The sequence below is a fragment of the Delphinus delphis genome, chromosome 3 (genome assembly GCF_949987515.2).
Source record: "Delphinus delphis chromosome 3, mDelDel1.2, whole genome shotgun sequence".
Classification (NCBI taxonomy): Eukaryota; Metazoa; Chordata; class Mammalia; order Artiodactyla; family Delphinidae; genus Delphinus; species Delphinus delphis.
Genome location: NC_082685.1, coordinates 116,912,116 through 116,925,960, shown reverse-complemented (window position 1 = coordinate 116,925,960; position 13,845 = coordinate 116,912,116). Strand labels below are relative to the sequence as shown.

Genomic DNA, 13,845 nt, shown 5'->3' with positions numbered 1-13,845 from the left:
CTTCTCTTTATTCTTTGTTATGCCTGATATCTGTTCAGGCATATTATTAAGAAAAATCTGTATCTGGAATAATGCATCTGCATTCTTTTCATTTCCCACGAGCACCACAAAGCCAGTACTTTTTCATCAGTGGCTCCTGCAGAGTAAGGTCCAAAGCCTGAACAATGGTAAGCTTAGGTTTTGCATTTTTGATGTATTCTTTACAGTGAAGGTGGTGAATACTGGTAAATATGTCTTCCTGAATTCACATCAAAGAAGAGACAGGTTCCATCTTCCCGGGCGGGGTACCCTCAGCCCCAGGTCCGCTGTGCTAACACAGCTCCTGAGAACCTGGCTTCAACGCAGACAGGACATAAGGCAGAGACCTGACTTGTGCACCTCGGACAAGGTAAAATATCCCAACTCTGAAAACGGAAACACATCCCATTCTCCTGCACCAGCGGGGTGAGGGTTTGCAGCGGGCGGTGGGTGTGGTGTGGGGTGTAGGTTGGGAGTGTTTTCCCCCCTTAGAGTCCTCCTGCCACTTGACTCGCGGCCCTGCCCTGACCATTGTCCGCACATCTCGTCCCTCCAGCTTCCGGGCCGCGGGCGAGATGATTTGCTGCAGATGACATCAGCTCTGGGCCAACGGCTGGAAGAGCGGAGGCAGCCACCCCGTGAGGATGTGCCGGGTGGTCCTTGCCTCCTCCTCTTCCTCCTCCTCCCCGGTTCCCTGCCTAGTCTCCATATAAGAGGCGCCGCCTCCCCGCCCTCTCTCACTCCCCACTCCTCTCCGCCGCGCGCTCTAGGAGAGGGCGGAGGGGGAGGTGGCGCGCAGCGCCAGGAGGAGGGGAGACGCAGGGGGCGGAGCGGAGACTGCACCTTCGGAGATAATCCTTTCTCCTGCCGCAGAGGAGAGGAGCGGCCGGAGCGCGGCACTTCGCCGAGGCATAGCAAGCCGGCAGGATGGCGACCGTGGTGGTGGAAGCCACCGAGCCTGAGCCGTCCGGCAGCATCGTCAGCCCGGCGGCGACCACCTCGCCCAGCCTGTCGCATCGCTTCCTCGACAGCAAGTTCTACCTGCTGGTGGTCGTCGGCGAGATTGTGACCGAGGAGCACCTGCGACGCGCCATCGGCAACATCGAACTCGGTAAGAGGCCCTGCGCCCCGAGGGGACGCGTTTGGGGAGACGCGCAAACGCGACCCCACCCAGGGCGCGACGGCCACCTTTCTCCTCCGGCACACCCCGCGCCCATGTCTTTCCCCGCTACTTCCCGCACTCGGTCCAGACTCTTTTTTTCTGGGCTCATTTCGGAGAATAATTCGAATTATCAGATTTGAGACGCAGTGGGAGAGCCTCCTAATCTTGACGGATCCGTTACCAGGCTGGGTCGGCAGATCCCAGCTGGCTACCGCCTCTCCCGCTAAATGAGATGCAGGTGTCAAAGGGGCAGAGGCCACAATAAAGCCGCAACCGCAGGAAACCAAAGGTGGGGGGGGGGCGCTGATGCGGCCACTCCTTTCAGCCCCCCTCTCACCCCCGCAAAATGCTGGGATTGCCCCTCGCCGGCAGACCCCAGGCTTAAGTACCATGTGCCAGGGCTCTCGTGGGAATCATTCCCACCACAAACACCTCAGCCCCCAAGAAGTGCCTTTGCTGGCTTAAAACCTCCCCATCTTTTCTTTCCTTGGAATGACTAGGCTAGTCCTAGGGCCACGCCCGCTTCCCCCCCACCCCCCGAGATGCGGAGATGGAGAACCGCCTGCGCCTCCTTCCCAGGAGGCGCCTGCCTCGCTACCGCCCCTGGGGCCTTGGTTGCAGCTTTTAGCAAGGACAATGGGACCCCCAAGTTGTGGGGTGGGGCTTCTTTTAAAAGTCTCGGCTTCGGGAGTGATGGCTTAGGGAGGGGGACGGCGGGAGGCCCGCGGGTAGGGCCGGCGCCTCGCCCGGTGCGCGCACTACTGGCGCGCCCTGCAGAGGCCGAATAGCGGTTTGCCTGGAACCCTGGGCGGGGCCGTGAGGGTCCGGCGGGCGCAGCCTCGGGCGAGCGGACCGACCCGCCCCGCAGCCCCACCCGGGCTGCCGCAGTGCCCCCGCCCGCCGCACCTGCCCCCCGCACTGCGGCGCCCCCGAGTGGGCGCGGCTGGCCGGGAGTGCGCTCCGCCAGGGCTTGGGGGTGCTACCTGCCCCCACCTCTCCCCACCCCGGCTTTGTTGCGCTCGAAGTCCCTGGGTAGGCAGTCTGTCCTCTGCCTTTCCCTTTACCCCCGGCGTCCCAGACCTCCCCTCGCCCTGACAGAGGTCGCTACTCCCTCCCCAGGCCCAGCCAGCGCTCTATTCTCTCGGGGTGGTGCTGAAGCGGTTCTGCCCGGAGACACCGGCTGGTGGGCGTGGTGCAGTCCGCACTGCGGTCTCTACGGCAGCCCGAGGCGGACAAAGGGCGTTCACGCAGCCCTCGCTCCCCGCGCCCGCCCCCACCCCATAAATTTAAGAAGAGAGAAAAACCTTGTTTTAGATGAAAAAAAAAAATAAACGCTAGTAGTCTGCCTCTGCATTTGGAAACGGTCGCCTGTCCCCAGAACAAAAGGCTGCAGGGTGGGGGCTGGAGTTGCAGACCTGGTTCTTTTGTTTAACTTTAAAAGCACTGATGTTCCCTTTCAGATTAAAAAAAAAAAAGAAAGAAAAAAGAAAAAGTGAGCAACAAGCAGTCTTGTTATTTTCTTCGGAAAACAATATTTAAGATATAGGATATGTCAATAGTGAAATGCCTCATTTGAGCATCTCAATAACGCTTTATTTTCAAACTACAGCCCTTTAATCTGATCTGTACTAATTTAGTTTATTTGCACATTTTCTCCTTGGAAGATTTCACACGTACTGATTTTGGGTGTGGCTACTGTATGAATCAATGACTTTGTATTTTTTAAAAAATATTATTTGTCAGCACCTTTGCTGGGAAGCAATAATACATCAGGAAGTGTTTTTCTATCTATAAAAGGTTCATAACCACCCGATGCAGTGCGAGGAGAGGGACCACCATCCCCATTTTGGAGATGGGGGGCCCAGAGAGGCAGGAAGGATAAAGGGACCAGCTCAAGGTGACACCACTCATAAGTGACAGAGGTGCCAGCACTGCAGCATCACTGGTTTTCTGGCCCTGTCATGATGTTAGTGCAGGACAAGCTAACATCAGGGAGATCAAACAGCAATTTTCAGAGCTTGCCTTTATACAAAGGCAATAGTCATCCACTTGTGGGCAGCGCCCCATGCAGGGAGGTGGTTCAGCAGTCACCTTCCATGTAATTATATTCCTGCTTTGTTACTCTGCTGATATCCTTTTAGTGCCCCGTTTCTCAGGGGGTTTATTCAAGCTGCTTCTGTTTGAGGGTAAACTAGAGGCATTCAAGTATCGCTGTGAAGTGCTCTCTACTGTGTTTTACACTGCTAGCACGTAGTGATAATATTCAGATTTGTCTTCCTGTCTTTTAAAAAAAAATTTTTTATTGATGTATTATATAGAGAGGAAAAGGCACAAATCATAAATGAGGAGCTTGGTGAATTTTCACAAAACGACATACCTGTATGATCCTGATCAAGAAGCAGACATTACTGGAATCCCAGAAGCCCCCTCAGGTTTCCTTTTCAGTCAGCATGCCTTCCTGATTTTTTTTTTTTTCCTTTTTTGCGGTACACGGACCTCTCACTGTTGTGGCCTCTCCCGTTGCGGAGCACAAGCTCCAGCCGCGCAGGCTCAGCACCCATGGCTCACGGGCCCAGCCACTGCATGGCATGTGGGATCTTCCTGGACCGAGGCACGAACCCGTGTCTCCTGCATCAGCAGGTGGACTCTCAACCACTGCGCCACCAGGGAAGCCCGTCTTCCTGATTTTGAATTCCCTGATTCAGTCAGGTTTTTGCAGGTACCTCTGAAATGGCAGTATTGATCCCATTAAGAATCAACCAAGTGAGTGAGCAGAGCCATTTCCTAACGCACAGTAACAGATGCTGCTTTTCCTCTGGAGATCACTCTCTTGGGTCCTGGGGTCTCGGATGCAGATCAAGCTGCAGGGCCTTCCAGTGCTAAGTGAAAATACTGCTCCCGTAGCTTTTCCGACAGTCTGAGATGACTTAGCAACAGGGCAGGCTGGCTGTTTCCCTGTGCCGGATTCGCTGCCGCCTCAGCTTTCAGGTCCCAGCTGGACCTCCTCCAGAGGTCACTCTGATACCACGGCTGTAGTTGCTGGTGCCCATGGACCCCGTTGTGTGAAGCAAGATGGAGATGCTCCCGGGGGTTCGGCTCTGCTTGTGTGCTGCAGGCTGGGAAAGCCGTTCATCATCTGTTCCTCTTGCTTCCCATTTCCCCTCTTGCCTTAACAAAGGCTCTGTGGGTTTGGAGACCCTGGTGACTTGGATTTTTGCCATTTGATGACTTGGGCCTCTTTGGGAAGTTCAGCAAATAGGTCTGTAGGAAGATGGTGGTAATGCAGTAAATCAACAGGCCTGAAACACCCCAGCATGGATGCTTAGTAAATTCTTCATGAAACCAGGTGTTACTGAACCAAACTCAGGTCTGCTCACCCTCGCACAGTAAAGCCAATCTACTGACACCAGGTTGTGGTGAAGGAAAGTGCAGCTTTATTGTAAGGTGCCAATACAAGGAGAATGGGTAGTTTGTGCTCAAAACCCTGAACTCCCCGAAGGGTTTCAGCGAAGCATTTTTAAAGGCAAGGTGAGGGAGGGCGTCCCAGCGTTTGTGATGAGCTCGTGCACAATTCTCTGGTTGACTGATGATGAGGTAACAAGGCGGTAATGGGCACTGTGTGCTCATGGTCATCAAGTAGTTAATTCCTTCCATTTGGTGGTGGTTTTAGCATCTGAAAAACAAGTCAGGAAGTAATGCATCAGAAACTAATATCTAGGTACTTCAGAGAGGAGCTAAAGCAGAGGATATAGGGGAGGGGTCTGTCCCAGGAAGGCCCCATAGGGTCCTGCTTGGTTACACAAGGAAGAGAGACCATCATTCATTTCTTCAGCTGTATTCAGAATGCATAATGGAGGGTCTGGTCATTTCTTCTCAAATTTGAAACAATAGACTTTCCTCAGACTGGTCTAGCTTTAGTTAGTTAGTTATGCAAGACTCAATGCCAAACCATTGTTGCTCCACCAACTGCTCTTTGGCACCTCTGTTGCCCCCTTCCTAATTAGTCCCCAAGAAGGACTTAACAGTCATCCCTATTTTTAGCAGAGCCTCCACTCCTCCTGTTTATTTTAGGACATGGACTACATATATCCATGCCTTGCAAAACTAATTCTATAGCCTTGTGAAAAGTTTTCTTTGCTTTATTTTTTTAAAAGAAACTAAAACATATAAAGAATACTAAGTGTCCGTTTAATGTTTTCAATTACTGTTAAAGAGTTTAACTTTCCTCTAGTTAACATTGGGAATCAGCGGGATTTGTTCATAATAAGATAGATGTGTGTAACATCTAATGTCCTGGATTTTTAGATGTAAGTTTCGCTAACTACAGTGTTTCTGATGTCATTTATTGAATGTTTTTAGTCTAAGATGGTTAAGAGAATTAACCCAGGAAAGATTTGGGGTTTCATTTCCATTTTGTTTCAACAGGAAAACAACAACAACATGGTGGGAATTAAAAGAAATGTTGGGGACTGTTAAATTGATTATATTCATCTTCATACGTTTCAAAGTCAAAAGGCAGATGCCTTCTGCTTGCGCTGCTTAATTGGTATTACCTACTAAGGGTTCTTTGATCCATGCTGAAATATAAGCCAGACACTAAACTAAGGTCATTAAATTGATGAGTCATTATTAACCTTCTCTAAAGGCTTACTTTTTAAATAAGTTCTCACTTTTAGGCCAATAAATAAATTATTATAAATCACTTCTTTTGCTTGCTTCTAATGTGAAGTGCTAGCCAAGACCTCAATTATTTATCATCAATGCTTTGAAACGAAGAACTCTGTAAGATACTGTCTGCATTACACATAACATATAAATTATGAACGTCAAATTGTTGGCTTAAAACAAAAGGAAAAAAGCAAATTGAAGGTTAGGTCAAGGGAAAAAATAGGAAAACTTTTCTCTAGGAAAGAAAACCTTATGGAATTTAGCATTTCCTTTGTTTTAATTGTTTCTTTATGATTCAAATCTGACTTCAGATCACGTTTTAGCATAGTTTTGAAAATAGAATCTTATGGTTATAGTTTAGTAATAATTTAGGAACTTGGGCAAAAAATATTCAAAATCTGTTTCTGAGAGGGAGCAACTAAAGCTCATGGAAGAAAACCAAGTTGCTCAAATAGCAGTCAGATAGAATCCGTGTACCATTTCAGCACACAATGCATGGTCATTTCTTTCTGCTTTCTTCAATCTATTGTTTATTTCAGGATATAGATTTTCGCCTTTAAATGAGAGGCGTTTTTAAAAAATTGTTGGTTTTATTAAATAATCCTGCAAAATGCTTGCATGATCAGTAAACCTGGCAAGATCTAACCTATGTAAAATAAGGCGACCTGGTTCTTCCTTATTGTTCACCCTGACTTGTCCTGTGATACCCACCCCCCAACAATACACACACACACACACACACACACCCTTTTCTTTTCTCCTTTTTTCATCTGTCAACTTTATGTGCACTTTAGCCTCCCCTTGTGCACTGCCACCCCTGGAATCAGAGAACTGAGATGGAAATCCATGATCCTTTGTTCCCGCCTGGTCATCAGGCTACACATAGACAGTGATGGTACTTGCTTCCAGGGCTGGAAGATAGTGCCAGGTTAGGCAGGGGTGTTCTCAGGATGCCTAGCCATAGGCCAGCTGCCCACGGGTGACAGATGTTCTCTGGGCCCAGTTTAAAAAGTGGAGGTTGATCTCCTCCAACTGGTGGGGTTGTTTTGTCCCCACCTGGGTAAGCCTGTAAGGGCACAGTCATGATAGAGTTTGCTGGAGAAGCAGAGGCCCAGGGAAGAGCTTGACCCGGCGTGGACTGGGGGATAGTCAGAAAAAGGGCCAGGAAATTCCATGGCTTTTCTACTGCCCACTGGAAACCAGGATGACCTGCTTCTGAAAGCCTCTTCAGACCTTCTTTACCAGCACCCCACTATCCCCTCCAGCCATGAACTCAGGGAGGGGACTATGTGAGAAGAGCCAAAGAAGACATTTTTTTGTCCTGTGAGCTTTAGAGAGGCCACTGCTGGCTTCCTCTTAGGCACAAAGGAGCGATATATAAACTAAGTGCAATATGAATCTTCATTGAGAAGCAGTATTTCCCTTGACTAACATTATCCAGTAGAAGGTACAAGGTAATTACACAGTCTTTTCTTTCTAAAATTGGTATAGAAAGTGGCTTGGTTCCAAAATTTTCCTTTCCAACTAAAATTACTAGTAAATCCATTGTAACCTTTATTTTATCAGTGGTAGTAGTGATGATGCATCGTTAAGATGTAATTTGGCTGGAAATTGCTCCCTTGAAAAGAGAATCCTGAATTTTTAATTTCACTGGGAGTATAAGTTACATTATCAGCTGTTTGCTAATGTAACTTAAAAATTACTAAATGGTTTTTCTACTGTTTCATACTTTTTCCATTGCTGAATTACAAATCATACAACCAGGAGTTTATGAAATAAAAAGCAAATGTTTAACTGCATGTGTCATGACATTGAAGTTAATTGAAGCCAAGGGAAAAATGGCAAACAACAATCTAAGAACAAGTCTATGTATAACTCTAGATGAAGCCATTCAAATAATGTAGCAATTTAGACATTTCTTAGAACAAAGGCAGAAAAATTATGCAAATTTAATTTTAATACATGTGTTCATTATTAACTTTATTGACCCTACTTGACAAGCCTGAAGGCAAAGTGGAGCTCAGACCTGGAGCACAGATAATCCAGTCACCAATTTCCAATTAAGCAGCTCAGACAGGAGCTCGATGATTTTCCATGCTAGCCGAATACATAGTATATATACGTGGAAGTAAAATACTCTGATGAATTCAGGCCTCTCGACCTGTCACGCTTTCTGTGAAACAAACAAAAACCCATGTATCATTTCTGCACGGAAAAGATCTGCAAAATCACAACATGCCTTTCTTGTTAAAATTTAAATACTCCATTAGCACAAATGCAAACTGAGGCTGTTAATGTTTCCAGGGAGACCCATAAAATTCTCCCTTGTAATTTAGCCTCTCTTTAGGAATGTTAACTCTTGCACACCTGAATTCTTCCCAAAGATTGTATGAGAAATTTCTCCCTCTATGTAGCAGATGTACATCTATTTGAAAATATTTCTCATATTCGTAAAGATGTTTGGTGTGTCATCTGAAGATATTTTAGATGTGTAGTCAACTCAGTTTCCAGAATCTTTGTTGTGTGTGTGTGTGTGTGTGTGTGTGTGTGTGTATCTACCTTCATTCTTTGCAAGACAGGAAAACTGAACAAGATTTAAATGGGGGTAAATGCACGTATGCCTTAAGGATTTGAGAGGTGTGTTTAAATAACACACTGCCATTTATACTTCCAAGTCTGTATGCATGACTAATGACCAGAAAAAATGATTAAATGACCAAGTGTTTATTTAGAGATAGTTCACCTGTGTGGTACCCCTAGACGTTCAAGTCCCTGCCTTTAGTAGATAGGCAATAATGATAGTTGTTCCAGAGGTTTGTTTCCGGCAATGGAGGATGCTCCATGCAGGGGTACAATCTAGGATACTACCTACATAATGGCTCTACCATGAGCCGTCTATTTGGGAAGATATAAAAATACATGAAAAACAAACACACGCTCCCAGTTCTGTTGTTCCCCAATTTTGCCTGGCCTGCTTCCCAGGACTCCCACCTCTGCTGTACCCTTTAGCCATCTCTCTTGGAAGGTCAGGAGAGAGGAAGGAGGAAGAGATGAGGGAGGTAGGGTGTCAGCACTCCTTACCCTCGTATTCCCCTCACCCCAGCTTCCAGTCTTGTGAACAGAAGCCTGAACTTTTGTGGGAATAGACAGTTCATGGCCCTCAACTCTGTAGAAGTTTTATACAGTATAAAAAGTTGCCACATTTCTTTGCCTCTGGATAAGAAAATTCAGGACAACTAACAATTGTGAATGAAAGAGCTGTCTGCCAAGCCAGTCAGGTAAATGCCTGGGAGGACAGAGAGGCCACGTCTTTTAAGATTGAGATCCAGCTTTCTTAGCAAAGATCACACAAATTTTGATTGATATCTAGGGGTTGAGAAATCAAGGTCAAAAATGGGAGGGGTAAAGAAAAGTTACCAGATACACAAAATGCATATGCACACTGCAAAAACCTTTAAAAACAGAGCCCTGGACTTGAATGCCAGCCTCCATATCTCTGCTTCCCCACCCTCATTCTACATTTTCTAGCCACGTACAAGCGGACCATGGGAAAGCTAGCAATTGTCTGGTAGCCCCCTAACTGCTACAGGCTCACCATCTTCCTGTCCTTTCTACTCCCACCCTGGAGTAAAGCCTGTCATTTTCCTAATAACTGTTTTCCTTTACTCTTCCAGAAGAGCTGCATTTACATTTTATGAGGGGCAGGAGTTCAGTCCACACTGCTAGTTATCCTTCCCCTGTGGCCTGGTGGAGAGACTTCCCCGGCCCTCCCGTTTTGTGGGCATCCACTGCTGGTCACCACGCTCTTCAGGAAAGGAGTTTCCACATCCTTCCTTAAAGCTTGAGAAATGCTACCGTGATGTTTTCCAAACCACTTCGAAATGAGTAACTGGAGATCTGTCATCTGTCTTCCTTTCCTTCCTTAGGAATCCGATCATGGGACACAAACCTGATCGAATGCAACCTGGATCAAGAACTGAAACTTTTTGTATCCCGACACTCTGCAAGATTCTCTCCTGAAGTTCCAGGTGAGGCTTAGTTAAGTATTAGTCAAGGTAGAATTTGAAAGGAGGAGAAACAGGCCATTGGCTGGAAAGCTTTGCCTGGGGCATGGAAAAGATTTCCTCTTATTGCTAAAGGATTCTTTGTGTTTGTTATTATCAACTAGGTTAGCAAGAAGCCATATTTTAGGAAGGTGAGCTAACTCTTAAGTTGTCACTGTGTGGGTTTCCATTTTGTGGAGTCTTAAAAGTTTTTAAGTTCTAGGGTAAATTTAAAAAATTTTTTTCGTATTTATCTCACTGTACTCTGAGCTTAAGGGTTTGTAAACTATTTAAATGTTAATTTTACTCACATGAAGTTATGAATACAAATTGGATGCTCCCAGAATTTCATAACTGCCCTTCCCTCTCAAGAAAATGAAATATTTGCTTTACTGCATTTTCTATCTGAATGAAATACACATTATCATTTTCGTCATTGCATTATCACCTACTTTTCTTAGTGTGGGTAAAAGAGTCTGAAATTCCAAACTACTGTTAAAATAGCCTTTCTTTCAGAGATGAAAAGAATACTACAGAATAATTAAAGGTAAGGACACAAACATTTGTCATTTATGAAGATGCTGCCGCTAACTAGCCGCTTCACTGGGGATGTAGTCTACCTGTGCCTCTAGGCCTGGGGATGTAGGCAGACTCACCCACCTTGTCTTCTTCATGTGGGCTGTGACCCATACTTCTCCCACTTAGTCACATTTGAGGATTATGAACAGAGTTACTTGCCCATAAAGACTCTAAACCTGGGGTGTGTTTTTCAATAGCTCTGCCATTGATCTATCACGTACTGTTTTGCATTTTATTTCTTAAATACCACCTAAATTTTATGTAAAAGAGAGAACACCCTTTTCTGTTTACATGATTTTGTTGTATGATTGCAAATTTTGTTGGCGTTGATAAAAAACCAGCAAGGAGGTTCAGCCTTTTTTTTTTTAATCTTTTTTTTTTTTTGCGGTATGCGGGCCTCTCACTGTTGTGGCCTCTCCCGTCGTGGAGCACAGGCTCCGGAGGCGCAAGCTCAGCGGCCATGGCTCACAGGCCCGGCCGCTCCGCGGCATGTGGGATCTTCCCGGACCGGGGCACGAACCCGTGTCCCCTACATCGCAGGCGGACTCTCAACCACTGCGCCACCAGGGAAGCCCGGTTCAGCCTTTTTGACTGATTACATCGTTGTACATACTTGTACGTAGCCTTGTACATACTGAGATTGGAAATCACTTACAGACCGTCAGTGCCTTCATGCATCACACTTGGCTACAGCAGTATGCCCGTGAGACTGGGATAGTTCTTCTCTTTGAGTTCGCTATTAGAATAAAATCCCTTACTTTTCAGTTATCAAATGAATTGTAGCTTTCAAGCATGGAGTTGAGTAAATGTGTTCAGAAAAACTTAGCAAGAACTGGTTCATTAAAAGTTAAACTTGCTGTAAAGCCATGTGAAAATCAGCTCTGTAGCTTTGCGTCGAGCAAAAAGAATGATCCAGAGACTATCAGACAGCGCATGATTTGCTGAAGTAAAGGTACAGTATATGGTTGTTTCTCTCGTTGTTATGTTGCATTTTTATGTCTTGCACATTTCTGTGACTTTTGAATTCATCTCACGAAAAGAAAAATAAGGGAAGTACCCTTTTCGAACAAGTATGTTTCAAAATGTAAAATTCAAGCTTTTATCCTTTCTCTGTAGGTTGTTCTGGCTTTCTTGCTATGACTTTTTTTTTTTTTTTTGGTAAATGAATCCTGTGATTTGCATTGTGTTCCTTCATCCTTGTATTTGACTTTATAGAATGACAGTATATTGTGAAATGAAAGGCTGCAAGAATTGCTAAAGAATTAACCATTTTTGAACCAGGGACCTAGTATGACTCTTGTGGACTAAGGAAGGTCAGGTCCCCCCACAAACCACTACCATGGGCTCATGTAGCCCATTCTCCCTTCTTTTCCTGCTGTCACCCACAGTAAAGGTTGGTTACCGACCTAGTTGTAGCAGTGCTGTGCTAGGCTCTGTGTCTAGACATTGGCGCCTGGACACGCAGCACCCTCCCATTCTTGCCAGGTCCAGGAAGAGGTTATGAGCTTCCTTCCCCAGCCTAAGAGTGCAGCTGTGCGGGGCTGGGCCTGCGCTCTGAGAACCGAGCATCCAGAATGCCGCCATGGGGGTGAGGCCCTGTGTGGGAAGCATTCAGAGCGGGGTGAAGGTTTCTAACCAAGACTACAGCAGAGGTTAAAAGCACACGTCAGATTCAGTTCAGGTAAGTAAGGGTGTTTTAGAGAGAAGAGATGTTACGTTAGAGGATGAGGGTGCCAGATTGGGTAAGCGGAGATCGTAGGGTGATCGCTGGATTGGACCCAAAGAAGTCTTTAGCTTTTCCTGGACGAACTGAAGGGTTTTATGGGAACATTTGAGATCTGTTTTTTAAGTGGCTCCAAATCTAGTGTGTCTTCCCCACTCCCTGATAGTCTGTAGAAGCGAATGCCTGCACCTCAGGCCCCTAAAATGGAGTCAGCGGAACCTCTGCATTTAGAGTTTCAAGAGTCTGAGTTAACTTAGAGGCAAGGAACGAGATGAAGGTTGAATCCTCTAAAAAAATAAAGCTGTCCCTTCAGCCAATTAAAAAATACCTAAATAGCACCTACAGTGTGCCAGGCCGTGTGGGGTGGGGAAGGTGAACACAGTGATGAACAAGAAAAACACAGCCACTGCTCTGCTTACTCTTGTCTTCTTGTGAGAAGAGTAGGCATTTAACAGTCATATACAGACTAGCATCAACTCTAGCACCCTGCATCAAATCCAGACAGTTTTTTTGTTTTGCTTAGGCTGGCAGAGTTTTAATAAAATATTCATTGCCCTCCCTGATGACACAAGTATAGGGGCACTCAGAATCTGTAGAGATTTGGTCCAGGACTCCTGTGGGTACCAAATCCGATGAATTCTCAAGTCCCTTATATGAAATGGCATGATGTTTACGTATAACCTACGCACATCCTCTCATATACTTTAAATCAGCTCTAGGTTACTTATAATACAATGTACAATACCTAAAAGCCATGTAGATAGTTGCCAGCCTGTGGCAAATTCAAGTTTTGCTTCTTGGAACTTTCTGGAATTAAAAGTATTTTCAACCCTTGGTTGGTTGAACCTGCAGATGTGGGACCCGCAGCTATGGAGGGCCAACTGTAGGTGAGGAGCTAGGGTTGCCCATATATCTGTTTTGCATTCATGCCACTATACCCCTGTTGCTATTTTTAAGAATTGGAGAGTCCTTATAAAAGACTGGTGACAGCCTCAAACGCAGCTGATAGCTCATGCGAACAGCACAACCAGATTTGTCAGATTAGTTCCCTTGTACTAGTTTACGTCTTGTACTAGTTTTTAAACATGGTTTTGAGATTCAGTTGGCCTATTTCTTCAGGATTGCAGGTCTGATTGAATGGCTTAGTCATCTTGAACAAATATCCTTTGAGCAGGAAGCTGGAATATGTTGCTTTCTCTGCAGAGGTGGAGGTCATCTACTATGAATAATGAGGTGATGGGTCCCCCAGTTCCCCAGAATGTGAGCTCTGGGATCACCAAGTGCCGTCCAAGTCTGGCATGCTCGAATTCTTGGAATAGTCAGTCATCTAGGGTCATCTTACTCGCTCAAACCTGTTGCAGCATTGACTTCCTCAGTATCCTTCAGCAGATGTCTCTGTTCCCAGGGCAGGTCTCTGCTGATTAGTCCTGGTGTAACACCACTCCTGGCCACATCTAAGCAGGGTTCAAGTGAGACCAGTTATCTTGAGAGAAAAGGTTATGTATTCTTTCATGAACACCCCCCAGTCTTTTCACTCAAGTCAAAGTTCAACAGTTGAGTCTTTTGAAAATAGAGGAATAGTCATATATTTCCTTATATGTACAAATTCAAATACTATTGTAAATTTTTGTTTATATATTACAGTATGTTTT

The 13,845-nt window shown here is 45.7% G+C and overlaps 1 protein-coding gene across 1 annotated transcript in view; it reads left to right on the top strand.

Moving 5' to 3' along the window:
* The first annotated feature begins 936 nt into the window (after window positions 1–936).
* Window positions 937–13,845, top strand: part of MAP1B (microtubule associated protein 1B) — a 93,878-nt gene continuing 80,969 nt past the window's right edge. Inside the window, exons 1-2 of the mRNA XM_060009336.1 lie at window positions 937–1,129; window positions 9,775–9,876. Of these exons, the coding sequence (XP_059865319.1) occupies window positions 946–1,129; window positions 9,775–9,876 (286 nt within the window). The 5' untranslated portion in view covers window positions 937–945. The remainder of the gene's footprint in view (window positions 1,130–9,774; window positions 9,877–13,845) is intronic.